The sequence below is a fragment of the Idiotropiscis lumnitzeri genome, chromosome 2 (genome assembly GCF_059441095.1).
Source record: "Idiotropiscis lumnitzeri isolate Australia: NSW breed Sydney's pygmy pipehorse chromosome 2, RoL_Ilum_1.0, whole genome shotgun sequence".
Taxonomy (NCBI): domain Eukaryota; kingdom Metazoa; phylum Chordata; class Actinopteri; order Syngnathiformes; family Syngnathidae; genus Idiotropiscis; species Idiotropiscis lumnitzeri.
The window spans coordinates 25,981,658-26,004,157 of NC_142392.1; the positions used below are offsets into that span (position 1 = coordinate 25,981,658).

At 41.9% G+C, this 22,500-nt stretch overlaps 1 protein-coding gene across 2 annotated transcripts in view; it reads left to right on the forward strand.

The window, feature by feature from the left end:
• The first annotated feature begins 971 nt into the window (after nt 1-971).
• The window catches only part of LOC148342109 (uncharacterized), a 31,519-nt gene continuing 9,990 nt past the window's right edge, over nt 972-22,500 (forward strand). The window contains exons 1-2 of one of the 2 annotated variants that reach the window (XM_088286673.1): nt 972-1,097; nt 5,582-5,820. In XM_088286673.1, the coding sequence (XP_088142799.1) occupies nt 974-1,097; nt 5,582-5,820 (363 nt within the window). In that variant the 5' untranslated portion in view covers nt 972-973. Of the gene's footprint in view, nt 1,098-5,581; nt 6,704-22,500 lie in introns of those variants that run through there. The other variant, XM_088286665.1, reaches the window with a different exon arrangement.

Sequence of the window (22,500 nt, forward strand, 5' to 3'; positions counted from 1 at the left end):
TAAAATATAGTAAAGCTGCTCCTCCAGATTCTATTTTAACACTAGACGGAATTGAATTAATAGACATAAAATGTAATAATCAGCATATACGTCGAATTCTATTAAAAAATAAGAAAATTGTGCCCAGAGGGATATCTTTTTGGAATTCTCAGATTATGGACGTAAATTGGAAAAAAGCATGGCTTTTACCTTATAAATACTGTATTACTAATAAAGCCAAGGTGATACATTTTAATATCTTACATAATATATATCCGGTTAATTCCTTAATTTCCAAATTCATTGATATTAGCAATATTTGTTCTTTCTGTGGGAATGAAACTGAGACAATATCTCATTTATTCTTTGACTGTATGATTTAACGTTTCATTTCTTTAAACCATCTGAAACCCCCTGTGTTCTTAATCTGAAGGATATTGTTTGCTATTATAGTAACCCAAACGATAACAATTTTGCATACTTAATTAATTTCATCATTCTTTATGCAAAATTTTTTATCCACAAACAGAAATTCTCAAGATCCTCTCCCAGATTTACCCCTTTCCTGATCGAATTGAAATCCATATTTAACTCGATTAAATTAATTAACAACAAGAAAAGCAACAAGATATTGACATTTTTGAATGCCTTTTTCCTTTAAAAGCCTTAATTACATATATCCAGAGACATTGTTCCTGTTTTACTGTGTATTTTTATTTTATTTTATAATATACATGTTTTTCTACATTCATTACCCTTCGTTGTAAATTATATTTAAAGATGAAAATGTATATGTTAGTTTAATACCTGAAGTGAACTTGTGATACTGTTGTGTTGTACTGTCTATTTAAAATGTTCAATAAAGTTTGTTATTAAAAAAAAACAAAAAAAAAAAACGACGCCATCTTTCATTCGTCTCGTCGAACAAAGAGAAGCACACGAGTTATCGCCAAGCAGAGATCAAGTGCGGATTTGTTGAGATTGGCGTTTGAAAATGTGCGCAAGAACGACACCCAAGTACAAAGAGGAACTTTGTGGAAAAAAAGAAGAGAACGAGCAACATCTTCAACTGCTGGGCGAAGGTTGGAACCAGCCTCGTGTTGTGCTACACAAAGCAGGTTTGTATACGTTTTACTCTCATTTGCTTTGTAAAGAACAACGTTAAAAATATGCATCACAACATTAAGTTGTTTGGGGAAATGCGTTCAAGGTTATTGCCGTTTTATTTTTAAATATTGCCTTTTACTTGCAGGTCTGCTGAACATTTGTTTATGCCAAATCATCAGTGCAGAAAATATATGCCAAAGAATAACCAATAGTGGGGGGTAAACTCCGTGTTTTTCCCAGTATAAATTTTGAACTGAAAATTTAACATTTTGCATTTTCTGTTTTTTATATCTTGTTCAAGCAATTCCTTATGGAAGGAATTCTGCTTGAATCTAAAATATGTGCACACTGCGGCGAAAACATTAATGGCGGTTGATCAATTTTAGTGGATAAAACACAATAAGTTAAAAAAAAAAAGTACGTATTGGTCTTAATTATTTATGAACTTTGTACTGGCGTAGTCGGGTGAGTGTCAATGAACCTCGGGTGGCCCTGCACAGTTTTGTGCACATGTGCGTAGTTCACCTCATCCAAACATTTAAAATACATGCGCAGGCTCGCTCGCTCGCAATCCTTTATCTGAAAAGAAGCAAAAAGATAAAACAATTATATCTTCATTTTCACACACAAGAAAAAAAATGTGGACTTCCATACTTTATACTTCATTTTTAAATTATCCCATTTTTTTTTTTGCCTGCAGGGGCGTAACTTTGCCTTGCAGCTCAAGTTTTTCCACGATGGTCCTGTATTAAATAAATAAAAATACATGCAAAAATAAAGGAAGAAAAAACGGGTAAAAAAGATGCAAATATTAGTCAGAAATCCTGGTGTTATGGGTAACATGCAGATTATATCATTCATTAATATCAGTAATTGGGGAGCACATTGTCGGGGGTACATGGAATTTATACAGGGCACATTCTGTGCTAGAATAAACAGCTGCGTGTTAGCGCAAATCTAATTCAAACACAAATGGCTGATGAATGGAATAAAATTGCTATAGTGGGTCTCACCATTCTTATGCGTTTTCTTTTTGATATTTTGAGTTTAAATGGATGGAAATAAGACAATAACCCGTCAAATATTTTTCCCGCTAGAAATTGTATTTTTGCCTCCATGCTGTGGCTGCGGAGAACTTGGCCCCTGTAAAGAGGCTGTCGTACTCCCCGCACAGCTTGATCAGCGCGGTCATCTCCTTGCTCCCTAAAACGTAAGGAAAAGATTAAATAAAATAATGCTAACATGCAGAAATAAGGCAATTCAAATGTTTCAGCCGTACCTCCTATTAGGGCTGGGCGATATGACCTCAAATCAATATCGCGAGAAATTGACCAATTTTACCTCGATAACGATAAATGCACGATAAATTCCCCCCGTGGACTAAAAAAAATCTAAATAAATGCAGGAAATGCATATTGACTGTTTTTATTATTGACCAACTGGTACACATTACTTTCAATGAAAAATAAAAGTACAAAAATCATTTGTATAAATTCCAAAATAGCTTGCTTTGCATGACTTGAACAATGTCACAAAAAAAAGGGTACCTCTTGCAAAATCTTTTTCTGCAAATAGATTGCGCCAAGATGCTCTCATGATGTAAATAATGTCAAATAAAAAAATGCTAAAGAAAATGAAAGAAAATGTCAATGCAAGCCAAATAAACAAGTGGGCATCATCGGGAAAATGTGCCGTCTCGAGTACTCTGGTGCGCAGTCGCCACTTGTCATCTATGTAATGCCCAGTCAGGCTCAATCAGGGATCCATGTTGCGACCCGACCACAAGTCGGATGAGGATGCAAAATGCTTGACATGTCTAAGCTCCCGGCCCGATGTAGTCCATATCGGGAAATATGGCTTCCATGGAGCGTTTAAATCCTGTGCGCGCCACTGGAACTAGAGGAGCTTTATCTTTAGCTATGTGCTAGGCTATTGCGTCCTCCTCTGAGACGTTCTCTCGTATGGTGTCGCCTCCGTTAATGGGCTGTTGTCACTTGTCGAACCTTGCTTCTCACTTTGAACTTTCAGCACAACATGGTTGTGTTGTGGGTGGTGAAAAAGCTTCTGGATTTGAATCCCAGCTACGACAGCGACGTCTGTTTTCTTTCTCGAGCAGACTGTTGGAGTCACGTGACTAGAGGCGCTGTTGCGGTCTTAAAGGGGCATGAACATTGCCGCAGACAGAAAAGGCTTTTCTTTTTTCTTTTTTTTAAACACTGAATTTACCGACATGGGCAAAATGATTTCGGTCATTGTACTAAATTTCGGTAACGGTAAATTTTCGGTTTATCGCCCAGCCCTACCTCCTATGCAATAGTTCTTAGAGCTACCTTAGTTACATTTGGCCGATATCGCAACTAATAAAATTATCTTAATCTGGAGCTAAATATCCAAACAATGCTGCCCAATATTTCTCATGAGTGATGTTTTAATATTGCATATAAATAACTTATACTTACACCTGAAAGTGCACTCCGATGAGGCGGAACACGTGGCTTCGGTAGTTTGCATCTTGCGAGTGTAGAACGGCGTAGAGGAAGAGCGAGGATTTTAAGGCTGCGAAGGTTGCATTCTCGTAGCCTTCACTCAGGGCCCGTCTCCATGGAAACTCCAAGGAAACGAGGACAGATTATAAGGCTAGTTCTCGGAGGCCACGTGAATTTGGACACTTGCGTAAAGTGTATATATGCAGGGTTCGCGGTTAACTTTAAAAACTGCTTGCCCATAGGGCAAGTGCCACTAAAATTTGCCTTGCCCGAGTGGCCAAATTACTTGCCCGACTTGGGCAAGTGACAATTTTTTTTCTCTAAGAATAAAATGTTTATGGTTGTAAAATGTCCGCCACAAATGTAAATAAACATATAATCTGATAAACATAAATTAATCTTGTTTTCATCATCAACCATGAAACCCTGCTCACAACAGCATGTATCATCCTGTGCAGTTATTGAAAATGTTAATTGTAGTTTTAATAATTAAAATAAATTGGGAAAACGATATTACAGCAATCCAGATTATCAATTTTAAATCCAGGAGAGCCTATTAATTGAGGAATCACATGAGTAAATTGTGAGTGTGGGAAATTTGTGTATTCCTTTAGGACCAGTGCCTGTGGCGCTGCCTCCATAAGTTTCATAGCATAAACAGAACACATGTCAGGTCACATCATGGAGCTAATGAATTAACAGCCAATAATCAAATATTACTCCCTTCCTTACTCACAACTGAATTGTCTACTTAAAAATATTTGAGCTATTTTAGTCATGTCAGAGGAATCCGAAATGTTCGGACGAACTCGTCGCCACTTGTAAACATGCGCAGAAGGGAAGAAAACTTCCGACTGTCAATTTTCGGCCGAAATATCGTAGGTTTTTGTTGTGTTTTTCAAACTTCAAATGAGGATGCAACTACAGCGAGTTCCAATACTGCGGGATTTATTGTCGTCCACTTTAACTCGACATTCACTGAACTAACTGATCCCCGTAGCGCCCGCCCATTGCCCCCGATAAGGCCAATGGACCAAACCATAACATAAGGGGGTGTCTGGGTTAAACCATCACCATACAGTGCACACAAACAGATAACATCGCAGTTTTCGGCGAAATTAAAGATATTTGGCTGCTTTAAAAAATGCTTGCCCGGTCGGGCAAGTTGCCCATAATTTTACCTTGCCCGTGGCCAAATTTCACTTGCCCCGGGCAATCGGGAAGTGGTTAACCGCGAACCCTGATATATATAAAGTGTTCGCAGTTCGAACAAACATCGGAGTTCGAACGCCGGTACGACGCGTGAGTGCCAACGCGAGGGTGGGATGCTGAGCGGCGTGCGGGTGTAGATCGCTCTCTTGCTCTCTTCGTGACCAACTGTTGTCGCGTGCGGACGTGCTGCGTTTTGCTCTCGCGTTTTATATAGGTGTACGAAGTGTTTTAGCCCCTAATCATGCCTCCAAAGAAAGTCAGTGCAAGCAGCAAAGGAATGGTTTCGGTGTTCGAACAATTCGCTTTTCGAACAGGGTTCAGGAACGGATTATGGTCGAGAACCGAGGTTCCACTGTATGTATGTGTATATATATATATATATATATATATCCCCATCTTCTGTACCGCTTCTGCTCACTTTGAGTCGCTGGAGCCTATCCCAGCTATCTTCGGGCAGTAGGCGGGGGACACCCTGAACTGGTTGCCAGCCAATTGCAGGGCACACAGACACGAACAACCATCCGCGCTCACATTCATACCTAGGGGCAATTTAGAGTGTTCAATCGGCCTCCCATGCATGTTTTTGGAATGTGGGAGAAAACCGGAGTACCCGGAGGAAACCCACGCAGGCACGGGGAGGACATTGAACCCACAACCGATGATGTCTCTCACTGTGAGGCCATCATGCTAACCAGTCGGCCACCGTGCCGCACTGTAGAAACAATATAAGACAAAGTCGCCGCATGAGCTTTGACTTGACCAAACCAAATGTGTGTTCGTCTTTTTGTGTCCTGCAGACGTCAGTGAATATGATCTCTGTTCTGTGAAAGAGGAGCCAGACTTGGCTCACATCAAAAAGGAGGAGGAGGAGGAGGAGGAGGAGGAGATCAACAAGTCACCACTGAACGTTGTCCCTATCAAGACTGAAGATGAAAACAAGGATGAGAGTGAGGACAACAGAGGGGCGGAGCCTCCAAGCAGCAGCTCAAGTCATCACGTGACAGAAGGTGATGAAGACCACTGGGGACCATCACAAGTACATAATGAGGACACATTATCAGACACTCATGACGATGATGATGATACTAATGATGATGATAATGGGCAAGCTAAAGGTGAAAGGGCATGTGATGCTGACTCATTCACTTCAAAGCTGTCTTTAAATGGACACAGAAAAACACACAGTGGTGAAAAACCTTTTTCCTGCTCAGTTAGTGGCAAGAGTTTCTCTCAAAAGATAAATTTGACAATCCACACAAGAACACACAGTGGTGAAAAACCTTTTTCCTGCTCAGTTTGTGGCAGAAGCTTCTCTGATAGGTCAACTTTAACAAAACATAGAAGAACACACAGTGGAGAAAAACCTTTTTCCTGCTCAGTTTGTGGCAAGAGTTTCTCTCAAAAGCCAAATTTAACAATCCACACAAGAATACACAGTGGTGAAAAACCTTTTTCATGCTCAGTTTGTGGCAAAAGCTTCTCTGATAGGTCAACTTTAACAAAACATAGAAGAACACACGGTGGAGAAAAACCTTTTTCCTGCTCAGTTTGTGGCAAGAGTTTCTCTCAAAAGCCAAATTTAACAATCCACACAAGAATACACAGTGGTGAAAAACCTTTTTCATGCTCAGTTTGTGGCAAAAGCTTCTCTGATAGGTCAACTTTAACAAAACATAGAAGAACACACGGTGGAGAAAAACCTTTTTCCTGCTCAGTTTGTGGCAAGAGTTTCTCTCAAAAGATAAATTTGACAATCCACACAAGAACACAGTGGTGAAAAACCTTTTTCCTGCTCAGTTTGTGGCAGAAGCTTCTCTGATAGGTCAACTTTAACAAAACATAGAAGAACACACGGTGGAGAAAAACTTTTTTCCTGCTCAGTTTGTGGCAAGAGTTTCTCTCAAAAGCCAAATTTAACAATCCACACAAGAATACACAGTGGTGAAAAACCTTTTTCATGCTCAGTTTGTGGCAAAAGCTTCTCTGATAGGTCAACTTTAACAAAACATAGAAGAACACACGGTGGAGAAAAACCTTTTTCCTGCTCAGTTTGTGCCAAGAGCTTCTCTCGAAAGTCGCATTTACGACGCCACACAAGAACACACAGTGGAGACAAGCCATTCAGTTGCAGCGTTTGTGCTAAAAAATTCTCCACTAAACAGCATGCGGAGAGTCACAATTGTGCTGGTGAGAATAGCAGCGATCCTTGAAGCTTAAAAAAAAGACAACAAAAAACTGAAGGAACTGACTCTTAGTGGTAAGATGTAAATTTTGATTTTGAATAAAATATGAAAAAAAGAATTTTGCAAAGCTCTTTTATTGACACTAAGCCAATGTGATCATTGCCAGAAGAAGCAATGTGTCTGAGTGATGATGATTTTTTTGTGTGTTTACATCAAACATGTAAATGCAATTAATTGTCTTTGCCTGGAACAACATTTGTTAACGTTATGCTTTTTTTTAATCGTACTTAATGGAAAAGGTGTGAGAAGAAACGGTGCTTATGCAATCAGTGCCTTCCACAATCATCAATGAAATCACTTGTTCCACTTGCTCAACTGGCCTTCATTACGCCGTGAAAAGGTGAAAAACTGAACTAGAAGTTGAACTATAAAAAGAACCAGAAAGAGAAACGCAAATAGTCTCAGTTTCTCTTAAAGGTTTTGGAATGTCAAGAGTTGGCAATCTGATAGCGACTGGAGTCAGCGCTGGTTTTCTCGCTGTGTTAAGCTGGCTCGTATATGAGTGGTCCATTGAACATAACTCAAACTCTTCCAATATCCCCTCACATACATTTAATATTTCGCTTTCTGAATAAATTTCTGACGAGCTAAAACCACTTTCTAGGTTGAGCTCTATCAATCGTTTGGGGTTTGTTGCTAAGCAGAATCTCACTTTGGAAAAACTCATTTTGTCAAATCTACCAAATATTTTTTTTCATGCTATATTATATTTTTTATACATTGGATTATTTATATATTGATATAGGGAAATATTAAAATTTAAAATTGGCAACCACATACAGACTTAATTCAATTAATAAGATATATAGAAACATTTTATAAATATTGAACTAATTCAAAAGAGTCCTAATCGTGAAATAAATATTGAATTAGAAAAAATACTTATCTATTAAATAAATTCAATAACCCGACCCTGGATGAGCGGCAGAAAATGGCTGGATGGATGGAATAATTTAAATTGCACACATATTCAAAAGAACAAATTTGTTCAGAAATATTCAAGAGTGAAATAAAACGGTTTAAATTAATATTGATATAATTTTACATTAAAATAATTGAATAAGTATTGTATTATTACATAAGCAAGCTTCAATATAAATTGAAATAAATGAAAAAATAAGTTGTGTATTTTTAAATGGCCTAATTTAGATCTGGGAAGTAATTCTCTTTCTGAAACTATGAAGGGACTGGAGCTCACAGAAGTGACCAGTCTTGGTTCTGAAGTTCCGATGTAACCAGATACTGCCCTGAGAGAAAATAGGCCTGAGCATTGTTTATGGTGGGTGCAATTCTCTCGCCAGGTCAGTGACCTTCCAGGGTATGGAAGTAATTTAAGGTGTCTTCAGTGAAGTCCTACTTTGTCCTACTTGAATGAATCCACATCAAAATACCATCATTTATGACACCAAATAATATCCAGAAACACACTCACGCACCACTGAGTGAGTGTTGGACGATATAGCTTCTCTTGAAAGGTCCGACTTGAAAATGTCCTTGCAAGTGTATCTGCAATTAAATCCATGCTTTTCCCTCCTTCGGCCATTGTGGTTTAAAAAAAGCAAGAATATATTTTAGATTTCCGAACGGTCGCCAATTACGACTTTTGGGTGTGTTGATTCAGCATCGCGCCGCCCCCTCACGAGTGAGTATCCAATCACAAAACGCGTTCATCACCCTCAGCATAAGGCCAGCGAGAAGGCTCACTGTAACCAACTCGTGATCTGATTGGCTATCGCAACCGTCTAACAAATTTGAAAGCTCATTGACTTTGACAGAAGAGATGCTCGCACAATTGCATCTTAAGGCCTCGGAATGCATAATGCCCACTCCTGCTATTGTGAAACCTGCCTGGCAACACGAGCGAGCGGAATTCTGATTGGTACAACGCTCAGCTATAATATGACATCAATGCAACGATGATGATCATTTTTTTTTTCTATTGGTTATGTTTGGCCAGCTGAGAAGACCTTGAAGGCCCACCACCGAGTTACTTGATAGCCTAAATTAAACTTTACTTTCATCAATAGAGTTAAAGTTATGCTTTATTGTAGGCGTTATGTAATTAATAGTGAAGGATTGTATTACGATTGCTGCCATTATTTTAAACACTTATGGGACAGAAGGTCAATTATTTAATTTAGCAGGTTCACATTTATTGAATATGTTCAACATTGATTAAACAAAAAGCATTCATCAAATGAAAATAGAAGTACAGTGCATCGATAAGATTGACTGGGATTGTAGTCATGGTGTTTACTGATGCATTCATATGTTAAATTGATATGACTTAGTTTAAATGTAAGACCTCAAACTTGCACACGTAGAATTTTATGACCCACACTCTCATTCAGAACAGACAGATTCAGTCTGCTCAGCTCAAACTGATGACAAACCAGATAGCACTTCATGGAAAATACGACAAAACACATTCTCCACATAGGCCATAGAAGATACAAACATATCAAGTTGGGCAGGGGAGGACGTCATAGGGACGCGATCAGGAACACCAAAAACATAACAATTTGATCTGGGAAAACATAGAACACACAATCTGTACACTGACGAGATTACAGGGGAATGTGAGCAGGAGAGACGGAGAGACTGCCGCCTGCCTGAGAAGGTGAGTCTTGGACGTGGAACGTGGGAAGGAGCAAGGACGACCGATTCAACCTACATGACTCTTGACAAAGAAAACCTCCTAGAAAATGTGAGGCTGGGCTGAGATCAGCGCAAAATTTTTCGATTGTGCTCGTCCGAGTACAGTTTCTCGTCAGATTAAGAAAAAGCCGCCCAGATACTATTTCCTGAACTCAAGAAATCGAAGAAACTAAAATATCGCAACCCTAATCAGCTGTTGTTGAGTCTTTATTTGACCCTTTTCTTTTTGAGTACAAAAAACGAACACGCATTTGGAGTAAGTTTGGCTTTTCAGGTTCATTTACGAAATATTTCTCGTTTTCTCGGTGGCTCAACTCCAACATTTTTGGTGACCCCGACGTGATTTTCTCAAAAAGGGAGTCCTTGCGGCTTGTTCTTCACACTCTACAATATTCCAGGCCTGGACAATCAGAACAAAGGTAGGGGAGAGCCTGTTTATTCAAAGTCTCCTGATTTGTTATTTTGTAGAGTGGAAAGACGTGGCCGATTATTAGACCGTTAAATTTTGTCAGTGTTTCTGGATATATTGTTTCTGGACTTCAGGAATGCTTTGTATAGAATGTAGATTGCGCCTGGATTACTAGTAATATTGGAAGCGTACGCAGGTGAAATAAGGAGGGGGCTACTGTTGTTGGCCGGCAACAGAAATTAGCACCCGGAGTCAAAAAGGGGGACTCCTGCTCTGGCAGTCGAAGAAGGGGATGCACAGCTGACTAGCAGAACGTGTGCACGGCGATCCCAATAAAGTGACGCTCAGTATAGTTAGTATAGTATAGTATATAAGTGGCCTGAGGCTGGGAAAGATTGGATCTTTCGGACCGCCATTATCTGTCGCTGCAGAGGCATACACGGTGGAGGGAAGTGCACAGCTGACGAGCTGATGGTCGCACTGCAACCTCAAAAAAGAGTGCGCAGTCACGGTAAAAGAGCGGGCAGTCACGGTATACGTGGTTGACCGAGGCGTGGAGCGTTCCGGTTGCTGGAATATAGAATAGATTTTAAGGTGTTCCGATATTGTTGACAGTTTCTTGATTTCAGGGTGTTCCAATGTGGTTCACTTGCTCTGTTGTGTATTTGTGCTGTTGTCTGAATGTTAATTGTGACATGTATTTGTTGTGCAATTGTCTATACGTTGTGTGTGTCCCGTGGCAATTTGTGGCCCTTGCTGTGCTGCGTTCTACTGGGTTGTTGTGTCCCATGTTTATAATTCCCGGGTCTATGTCTTATGATGCTCAATTGGTTTAATGTTAGGGTGTGTAGGAGAAAGTAGAGTGTTAATGTCTGGTGAGTGATGATAAAAAGGAGAGAGTGGGGTTTGCGTCCCACACTCACAACAAAACATGCTTAAAGTTACGTGTGGTGCATACAATATATCGTGTGAAAGTTCAAGCGATCGTGTGAGTGAATGCAACCCTGAAGCAGAACAGAACACTTTGTAGACCGGGGCGGGACGCAGACGGCGGTCAGCGATCCGCCGATTGCGCTCGGCGGTGCAGGACAGGGCCGCCCTGGCCTCCCTCCAGACGCAATGCGCCCGCTTAAGATGGAACTGGATGGACGGAACCTCCACCACCCCCTCCTGGGATGGAAACAGCGGAGGCTGGTAGCCATAGGCGGTCATGAAGGGGGAGCGCTCCGTGGCAGACGAGACCAGCGTGTTGTGCGCATACTCCACCCATGGCAGATGGTCGGCCCACAAGGATGGCCGATCGAGACACATCCACCGCAGAGCAGCTTCCAGGTCCTGATTTGTCCTTTCAGACTGTCCATTGGACTAAGGGTGGTACCCGGATGACAGGCTTGACGTAGCCCCCAGGGACAGGCAGAATCGCTTCCACACCCGGGACACGAATTGTGGGCCTCGGTCGGACACCAAATCCGTCGGGATTCCGTGAAGCCTAAAAACATGAAGCACAAGCAGGTTGGCCGTCTCTAGGGCAGATGGAAGCTTAGGCAAGGCGACGAAGTGAGCAGACTTGGAGAAGCGATCCACAATGGTGAGTATGACGGAGTTGCCCCGAGAGGCAGGCAGACCCGTGACAAAGTCCAAGGCTATGTGTGACCAAGGTCGTGGAGGTATTGGCAAGGGGCGCAGAAGCCCCGCTGGAGGCTGATGCGATGCTTTACTCGATGCACAGATGAGCCCGAGGGTACGACGAACCCCGGGATGGCATGCCACCTTGGAGGATTGGCCCCACTTTAGTACTTCTGTGCGAAGTTGGGCCGGCACAAATAACCGGCCCACTGGGCACCCAGATGGGTTGTTGGCATCGTCCTGTGCCCCTTGGATTTGTTGCTTTATCTCCCACTGCAAGGATCCCACCAAGCAATGGTCTGGCACCACGCTGTCAGGTCCCGGCCTTTCCTCCACTGGATCATGGATGCGTGACAGGGCGTCCGGCTTGGTGTTTTTGGACCCAGGGAGATATGTTAAGGTGTAATTGTATCGGCTGAGGAGCAAGGACCAACGTGCTAGGCGAGGATTAAGTCTTTTTACAGTCCGGATGTATGAGAGATTCTTATGGTCAGTGTACACGGTGAACGGTTCTATGGAGCCTTCTAGCCAGTGTCTCCATTCTTGAAGCGCGAGGACCACCGCCAACAGTTCCCGATTCTCCACATCGTAGTGGCCTCACTGAGCCGGCGGGATAAGAAGGCGCAGGGATGGAGTCTCTGGTCGACTGGAGAACGCTGAGATAGCACCGCCCCCACTCCTGAATCAGAAGCGTCCACCTCTACAACAAAAGGAAACTCAGGGTTAGGGTGACGCAATATAGGTGGGTTGGTGAAGGCTCGTTTGAGGCCACGGAACGCGGTTTCAGCCCTTTGATCCCAGATAAAGATTGTCTTGACGGATGTGAGACGAGTGAGGGGTAATGCTTGGTGACTGTAATTCTAAATAAAGCGGCGGTAAAAATTCGCGAAACCCAGGAAACGCTGCAGCTGTTTAGGGTTAGTGGGTGTCGGCCAATCTACCACAGCGCGGGTCTTGGCCGGATCGGCCTAAATCTGCCCTTTCTTGATAATAAAGCCTAAGAACTGAACTGAATTCTTGTGGAACTCACACTTCTCCGCCTTGACGCACAACTTGTTTTCAAGTAAACGTTGCAAGATGGCCCGGACGTGTCGTTGGTGTTCTCCACGGAATTCAAGAAGATTAAAATGTCATCAAGAGAAACAAAACAACAGACGTTCAACATATCTCTTAAGACGTCATTGATTAGGCTCTGAAAAACTGCGGGGGCATTGGTCAATCCGAAAGGCATTACCAAATATTCAAAATGCCTAAAGGACGTCTTGAAGGCTGTCTTCCATTTATCCCCCTCGCGTATTCTCACCAAATGGTAAGCACTTCGTAAATCTAATTTGGAAAACACTGTTGCTGATTGCAACGGAGCAAAAGCGGAGTCCAGCAACGCAAGTGGATAGCGATTTTTAACCGCGATGTGATATCGTTAAGACTCTTGTAGTCCACACAAGGGCGTAATGTCTTATCCTTCTTTTCTACAAAGAAAAATCCATATCCCACCGGGGATTTTGAAGGCTGAATCAATCCCGCCGCAAGGGAGTTGGTGATATATTCTTTCATTGCTGTTTGCTCGGGCTGGGATACTTATACAGGCGAGCAGAAGGAAGGGTCGAGTTCGGAAGGAGCTCGATGGCGCAATCATATGGAAGGTGCGGGGGTAAGGATTGAGCCCTATCTTTGCTAAAAACGGAGCGGAGGTCATGATAAACTTCAGGAACATTACCTAAGCAAATCATCTCAAGTGGCGTGGCACGGGTACTAAGTCCTTCTTCCACTGAGCGTAAACAATGGGCATAACAATAAGGGCTCCAATTTTCAAAAGACAGCCTACCCCAATCTATTACCGGTTTGTGAGACCTCAACCAGGGTAACCCAAGAACAATCGGGGCTGCTCTGGAGGGCATGACAAAAAAAGGACCATTTCTCTACGTGGTTACTTGATAATTTTAAGGTTAACGGTTGCGTTACCCGTTTAATATCCGCCAGGAGTCGCCCGTCGAGATCGCAAACTCTCTCGGGTTTTCCTAATTCTCTGACCGAGCAACCTAATTTAGCGACCAACCCGGGGTCAATGAAACAATCATCCGCTCCCGAATCAACGAGGGCACGAATGTGGATACTAGCACTTAGTCCAATAATTTCCCCGTCCATCTCAAGTCTTTTAGTGTCCCCAGGTCGTATGTCCATTTGTCCTCTGACCTCGAGGCTTGAGTTCTCTTCCCCGGAGTCGGGGTGCTCGAGGTGGCGGATAGCCGACTTACAGAATTATCCTTGCTTCTGTGGTGGTGCCCGGCGTGAGGGTCGTGTCGGACATGAAGACACCCGGTGGCCCAGTAAGCCGCAGTAGAAGCAAGACCCCGACCTGAGCCATCGCTGTCGTTCCACCGCATCCAGCCGACCTCCTCCCAGCTGCATAGGTTCATCAGAAGGAAGAGGCACTAGGACCCGGGGGTGCGCTGGCTCAGTGTGAAGCTGCTCTGCTCCTCTCTCTCGGTTCTCTCTCTCAGGCGTTTGTCCAGACGGATCGCCAGGCTGATGAGCTCCTCCAGTGATGCCGTAACCTCGCGGACGGCGAGCTCATCCTTTAAAGCCGAGTTTATTCCTAAGGCACAGTCATCAAAACCACTTTCCGCCGTGCAAATGCGTAAAGAAATGGAATAGTCAGCCACCGATCGGCTGCCCTGAGTGCAATCTAACAGTTCACCTCCAGCCTCCTTTCCCTCAACTGTGTGATGGAATGCCCGCTGAAACTCAGCCAGGAAAGCAGGGAAAGAAGACCGGAGGTCTGGTCGGGCATTGCTCACAGCCATGGCCCAAGCACTAGCTTGGCCAGTCAAGAGACTCATCATAAATGCTACCTTGGTGCTGTCATGAACATTCGTGAGGGGCTCTTGATCGAAATTTAACCTACATTAATGAATAAACTCCCCAAAAAGGCCAGGTTCCCCCCCATAATGGGAGGGGTGAGGTAAATTTGGCTCGCGACTGTGGTAGCCGGGCGGGAGAGCTCCGGTCGCAAAGGCAATTGGGTCGGAACCCGAGACAGTGCGTGACAGCAGGCTACCTATGCGGGCATCGAAATTCTCAAAACGGTGGGCCAGCTGGCCAACTGCGTTGCGGGGGTCCGCAAGCTCAGTCTCCTGCTGTCCCACCAATCGTCCTTGGCTGGCCAGAGCCTTGTAAATCTTCTCTGTGTCCGCAGAGTCCATGGTCGGAATATTTTGTTATGGTATTTTCCATCACAGCTGGAAAATAGGATCAGGACTCTTCAAGCGCAGACACAGAGAGATGAATTTTAACAAAGATATTTATTTTTACAAAAACAGGAACACTATATATATATAAAATCATACGCAATACCGACAAAGTGCAACTAAAGACGCGAGTGGAAAAACTGACACCAGGGGAATAGCGACGGGAACGAAAAAGGCTTGCAAAAGGCAAGGAACAAAATGAACAAAAATCGCTTACCACAGAAGGGCAAGGAAAACCAATTGATGAGCGAGCTCAACCGAGAAAATCAATAAAAGAAAACGGAAACACTAACAATGAACGGGAACAAGTTACACGGAATGCAATAACGAGGTGTCTAGAATTCACAACTTGGGACATGAGCAAGAGGAATATTCCGACGCTGAGTAGTCAGCGTGGAGTGTTTAAATAGTGCAGTAATCAATGACTTGACGAGTGACAGGTGCGTGGCTGGTGGGCGCATCTCTCCAGCCATGATGACATGAACAGGAACAAGTGCTGGAAGGAAATGCCCCCACTCCAGCTGGGCAAACACAAAACAAAAACATGACAGGACAAAACGGACCATGACACAAAGGGATTAGGTTTTTGGGACAGGTTTTAATTGAAACATTTTCTGATCATGTTTAAAGAAAGTCTTTAGAACAGGAGATGTCTCGCAATTGATGAGAGGTTTACCAGGTATAAAGTTGGATTAAATAGTTCGGCAGCTGATTTATTAACTGATGTGTATCAAATGTAACAAAGGTGGACGACAGATGTTTTATGACTTTGCGACACCAGCCCTGACATGACAACTTTTAAGGGCCAAGACAGCATTCCAGAAATACCAGAATGCTAACGTCCACATCTATGAGCTGTTTGACGTCACAGGTGCAGGATCGTCAGCCACGTCCAGGAGGAACAGGAGAAACTACATCGCGGGGACTGAATGGGAAAATCAACAGACCCACAGTTGTAAATTTTGGCATACGCTGGCTAAATTGAGGCAAAATTAAGGTTCTGCCAGCACAAATCTCAGTGTAATCAAGGCGGACGCGCTGAGGGAGGGGTCTTTGTGTGGAATTGGAAAGTACATTTTTGGTGAATGAAAGTGAAAGAAAAAGGGTTTGCATGTCTATGAGGTTTGAGAGAATGTTTAAGGGACGGGCCTCAGGAAAGAAACCTGATTGAGGGCACCGGCAAGCCCTAACAGCACGTAGGATGCAATGGACGGACAGGCCTGATCAACCTGAATCCCTATTGCACTCCCAAGTACTGATTTTCAAATTGCTATTGGAGGCAGATTGGACTAATTAAATTCATGCATCAAGTGAATGATTGATTGACGTTAATACACAAAATTTATGCAAAACTGAAAGTGTCAGAATGGAGGTAATTTACCCCTTCTCACTGGCAAGTGCCACTCCTCCAGTTCTCTCCACAGGTTTGAGGTGACATGTGACCTGTGTGACCAGAAGGCCAGAGAACGCTTCAAAAAGCGCCGCATCACGCCCATCCCGGAGGTTCTCCTCAACAAGGAAGGAGATATAAGATATTGTAATTTAGGGTCCACAAAAACAGATTAAGATATAGTTGTCGCTTGTCAGGTTTAAAACGGCCCTGACGCCTTTTTTACACTGGGAATTATTTAAATAATGATGGCTGAATGTCCAAAGTCAATCAAGCAAAGTTTTATTTTCCAATTTGCGAGTTGGTGAGAGAGAGAGAGCCGGAGGCCGAACAGGCCTGTTCGGCCTCCCACACTCCCTTCATCTGACCCCCTCCTCTGACTCTCCTCCGGACATAAAGAGACAAAGAGGGGGGCTGTCTTCTGGAATTCTAGCAGGCAGGCAGGAAACAACCAATCACAACAGTCAGTTTAAAACTTCAGCTCGAAGATTCAGAAACTTGAAACCGAATGTGTGTGTGTGTGTGTGTGTTCAAGCTGTGCTCATGTGTGCTAAATGAGTGTCTGTGTGTATACAGTTATTAGTGATACAAATAGTGTATGAAACATGATTATGAATACACAAAATTGGTGACATATCCTAACATTCCCCCCTGTTGTGAATTCAAAATCATGTCCCGACGGCTTTAGGACAGATCATCATTATGAAATCATACAACAGTGTGGTCATCCGTGGCGAGGCGAAAAACCCTCAGTAGGGACAAAAATTCCTCTCCTCTCTTCCGACGTGGAACGAGATCTTCATCATTTGATGACCATCAGGGAATAAAACATATAAAAATACATTTCAATGTGCCTAGTGAAAAATAACAAAACTGTCTCCACGCAGAGCTTGTCTCTGGGGGACTCGATGCAGGCCCCTTGCCTCGCTGTAGGAGGAGACAGCCGTCTTTACCTCCCGGATCTTCGTGTGTGGTGTATGTGTATGCACGTGTGGGGCTTGGGCGACAAGTCCATATTCTTTTTACGTTTCAGTGTCCAGTTCGAGTCCGTCATTGTCCAGTTCGAGTTTGTCATACTCAACATCAATCAGATTGTAATGTTACTTTTGGGCAACAAACATGCAATTAATCATCATTTTTGTCATAAAAATAATGCAACAAAAACAGTCTACACATAACAAAAATGAAAACCATAATTATCCCGATATATTGTCTTTCAAATTCTTCATAGTGGTCATAACATCAATAATTGTTTCATTTTTAAAACTTTAAATGCAATTATGTTCTTCAATCAAGGCTAAAATTTCTTTATGTACGTCATTAATTTCCAAACCATATCTAATCTTTTTATTCTGTGGCTTCAACATTCGTATCTGTGGCTGGTGGTGTGGTTCTGATGTGCGCGTGGTCCGAGATTGTGACTCAGGTGTGGTCCTGTTCGAGGGATTCGCGTTGCTAGGCCTTTAGCTGGAAACCGGTGAAGCTTGTACTGCAACTGGTGGATCCAGCTGCCACGCCCCGCGACCTTTGCTGCGTTGGGGTCACCGCCATCATCTGGCGAGGGCCATCTCAGCATTCACTTCCCCCCCAACGAAGTCGTTTCAACACCTTGAAGAAGAGTTGGTCTCCCACACGGACGTAATTTCTGTAAATCAGAACAGCACTTGACCAGTATTGGCGTCTTTTGGATCTTTTTCGGTCCAACATATTTTTCGTTGGTGGTTCTGATGAACCTGAGAGTCTATAGGGGATAGTGTCCTTCCTTCGGCTGGCATTGTCCTCATTGCTGTGATTGAAACACAGTCTGGCCATTGTCTCTTTTTTTTCATTGTCTTGATAAGTCTGGCCATAACAGTTCAATTAGTGCGTTCCACAAGTCCTGCAGACTGTATGCACAGTGACGCTTTGAGTCCATTTTTTAACAACTGTCCCACTTGTTACAACATCATTCACAAAATGCATCATTTTCACTTCAAATCACTTCTGGAAATTCCAAATGTCAGGATAATTCGATTACACAACACTTTTCCCAATCGTTTTTAGCATCAGCATGTGTTGATGGAAACAACTTAATCCATTTTGAAAACATTTTAATTATAACCAAACAATATTGCAACCCAAACAAATAACACTTTGTCTAAAAAAAAGTTTTTTGTTGAAAAGTCTATATATGGGAACAATTTCATATCATACTTCCCCCTGTTGACACACGACTATCTGCTCGTGTGTCAATCATCTCATTCCTCTAATCAATGAATTAGGCAGCCAGGATTTGCCATCTGCCAATTTGCTGATCCTGTCCTCAGCAATGTTTGCACCTTTGTTCTCACATGTGCATGTTCAATTAGTGATGCCTTTTTCCCTGGCCTGAGATCAACTTGTCAAGTTGATTTACTGTGTGTGGGGGGGGGTGCGTGGGTGTGTGTGTGTGTGTGTGTGTGTGTGTGCTTTCATTAAACCTCTTGTGCTATGTTGACTTTGGGGTTATGGCTTGGCTCCAGCCTTTATTCAATCGTAATCGTGTCATTTTCTGTCCAGAAATTTTTTTTTTTATTATTTACAAATACTTATTTAGACGTGCTTTATGCACAATTTTTCTTTCATCTTCTGTGATTTTTTTAAAACGCCGTTTGCCCAATGTCGACAGAACACATAAACATTTGTCAGTTCACATTGTAACCATACAGCTCATAGAAAATGGAAAACCCCAAATTTTAATTAGCTCACAACCGCCTACGCTCTTCCTGCTTATCCTAACAATTTCTCTTTTACAAGTTATCTGTTGGTATCACACTACTAATACTCCCATCGCATAAAAGTCAGCGTGATTTCTTCCTACAACCTTGGTTCTCAGACACTTTCTTATCAGTCTGGAAGGTGCACCTGGTCTTCATGTCTTACACGTCTTAACTCCTCCAGTCGGGAGGAAAAAATGTCAAAAAGTCAAGTCCTGGGTTTGGTGAAAATTTGGATGGCTCCACAGTCGTGTGGCGCCTTCTAAATGGTGCGTGGAAAAAGAATGACGCTGGGCTTAAATGCATCGCACCTTATTAATGTCCCTGTTACAATTAAATCGCCGTGCAATGTGAATGTTGTGTGATGGAATGTCATTTTTTCATTCCTTAAAACAGCAGTGAAAGCTCTTGATCACACTCTTAAGTGGTTCTCTGCCACGAAATCCAAATTGTTGTGACTAATATGCAAATGGATTCACTTTCCTGTGTTTCTGCAGCAACACAAGTCCATGAAGCCATTTTTTGTAGTCACTGTTTGCCCAAATGGCTTATAATAATAATTTGGTAGTGCATTAAGATGCTTTGTAAATCCAATCTTGCAGTGTATCTCCACAAGTTCCAACATACACAACCCATTTTATGGCCATGATACTGTTGTTTTAAACTCACCCCAAGCCTGTTGGGCTCTTTCTCTGCCGCATAAATTACAGCCCTGAGAGACTTTGGGCTCCAACTTTATCTATGAAAGGTCAGGGACTTAATGGAGGTCATGAAAGTCCCAAGGAAGGTGTCTACACAAAAGTGGTCTGGCAAAGTTTTATTACTATTTTTCTTCCCGCTTATCACTGACAATGCGTCCTTTTAAACTTTTGACTCTTGTTTAAATTCGCCCTTGCTTATTGATTCTGATATTAAAGTCCAATTGTCAGTGTATCACGGCTTAATAAGCAAAACGCATGTTGATGTAGAAGTCCTTCTACACACACTTTTTATGTTAGTTTTTTTCTTTCGCCATGTGATCCTCTGTTGCTTCTCTCTTTGTCCTGAAAAGTTATTGTTTATCACAAGACTCTCTGCTTCCTTCTTTTTTTAAAATGTTTTCTCTTTTTCTTCCTTCTGCTCAACACGTTCAAGCTTTTTGTGCATAATTAAGAATCTTCTTTTCCATTTTACAAATTGGCCAATTTAAATTAGGTTTTATTTGAAAAGCCTGTAATTCTCTTTTTCCTTTTTCAAATAATCACAAATTTCTTATCACAAAATGAACATGTTAATTCTATTTTATTTTTTATTTTTTTTCCTCATTTCACTTTGACCAATTCTACTTCAAAGTGGACAAGTACACATCAATGTTATTTGCAATTTCTAATTTCTTCTCTGCTTTAATGAAAATTATATCCCTTGCCAAATTTTTCCTGTATCATTTATATTTCTGCATTTCATTGCATCTCTGGCCTACTTTAATATAAACATCATCAACTGGAATATGAAATCTAAAATATTTATTTCTTCAATTCACCAAAAAGCAAAATCTAATTTCTATCCTCCTCCTCACAGGAGCCTCTCCACAGTCTGCTCCTAATTTCCAAATTCACTGTCGTTTTTCCACAACCACTCAAACCTACCAATGTCTCGAATCAAAATTTAAAAAATCAAGAAACACCTATGTTTTTGCAAAGATTCCTCATGTTCACTTTCAAAAGCTTCATCCAATTGTTAAAATTTCATAACACCTACTTCTCCCTTTCTGAAGGTGACGCAAGTATACAATTAAGTAAAAACCATCATCAAAATGATATATCTTGTCTATTGAATCATGTAAATATAAATTATCTCATCACTAAACTTTTTCTGTAAATTAATCACATCCCCACAACTTGGGCTCTCATTATTCTGTAAAAATAAAACTAATTTCAATTCATGCAACCAACTCAGTGTCCTTCTGGGTCCCTCAACCACACAGGTTCTAATTCTGTTACTCTGTTCCATTTTTCCACTTGCAAATCTGACTATGGCCCCTTTCTCACTTGCCCTATCATTTGAAATTGATTTATTAAAAACTTAGTCATGCTGAAGGCTGCTTCTTCTCAAGGCAATTTCTTGCTATCTGGCCTTCTTTTAGTGTGGTCTTCCTGTGTGGTTGACGGCAGTTTCTGGCAAAGTGTCCTGATCTGCCACAACTGTAAAAAATATCATCTCCGGTGGGAAGGCGTCCTTGTCTCAGCCTCTTCCACCTTGATAAAAGACTTTCTGACCTTTATTCTGAAAAAAAAAGTGTCTATAGACCTCTGTTTCTTTTTATTTTCTATCTTCTCAGCATGGAGGGCGTGATTTACATACTCCTCCAGGGTACCTGTTGGCAGGCAAATGTAATGTTTATTTACCCACTTATGCATTTCCTCTCTTGATCCTGCATGTAAAGCATTCTTCAACTGCTGTTGAAATGCCCCATCCACATCACCATCTTCCTGCAGCCCGCTGTGGTTTTGAAACACAGCTGTCATTCTCACTTTGTATTGCCCAAATGTCTCATCTTTTCTGTTTCTTGTCACCCTCTTCTCTTTTTAAGGCTACCCTCATCCAATATTCTGTTTCCTCAAAGCCATTTTTCTTCATCTTTTTGGGGTTTTTCTTTGTCTTTGCTATGATTGATTTCTGCAATGCGGCTATTTTTCGTGTTTTTAACTGACCATTAAAACCATGTGCAGCTTTCCATGCGTCTAAATACTGAATTTTATCAAGATCCTGTTTTTCGATGAACTTCCTTATCTTCACTCATCTTTTTAAACCAGCCTAGGCGTCTGGGTTCAATTTCTATATTTTTCAGAAAACGCACATCAGGCTATTTCTCTCTTTTCTTTTAAGCCTATCCCGTTGTATAAGTTATTTTATTTAATTTCAAATTTAAATGAATTTATCTCCTCAAATCATCTTCTTTATTAATTTCTTTTGTAAATTTGGGAATTATTTTTCTCAATAAGATCTCGTCACTCATAAGTAGCCTTTTGTTGGTTACTAATCCTTGATTCCATTTTATCTCTACTTCATCAATCCTTTTTGCATAATTCCAACCACTTTGATCACTCTCTCTGACATTTAGACACACAGACAGACACTCAGACAGACACACAGACATATACACGGGCCCACAAAACGACACACACAGTTCTCAACACTGATCAACTTCAAACAAGAATAACATGTTAGTCATAACAGCAACACAATCCATCTTTATCTTTTGCCCATAATAAGTCCTTTAATTCAACTAATATCGCTCATAATTATGTGTGTGCAGCCCTATAGGGCCAATGCAGCCTCTGCCACAAATGCACACTGTCACTTATACACGCAACACATTGAGGTGAGCGCTTTTTTGGTTTATCTATCTTTTATTGGGGTTTTTTGTC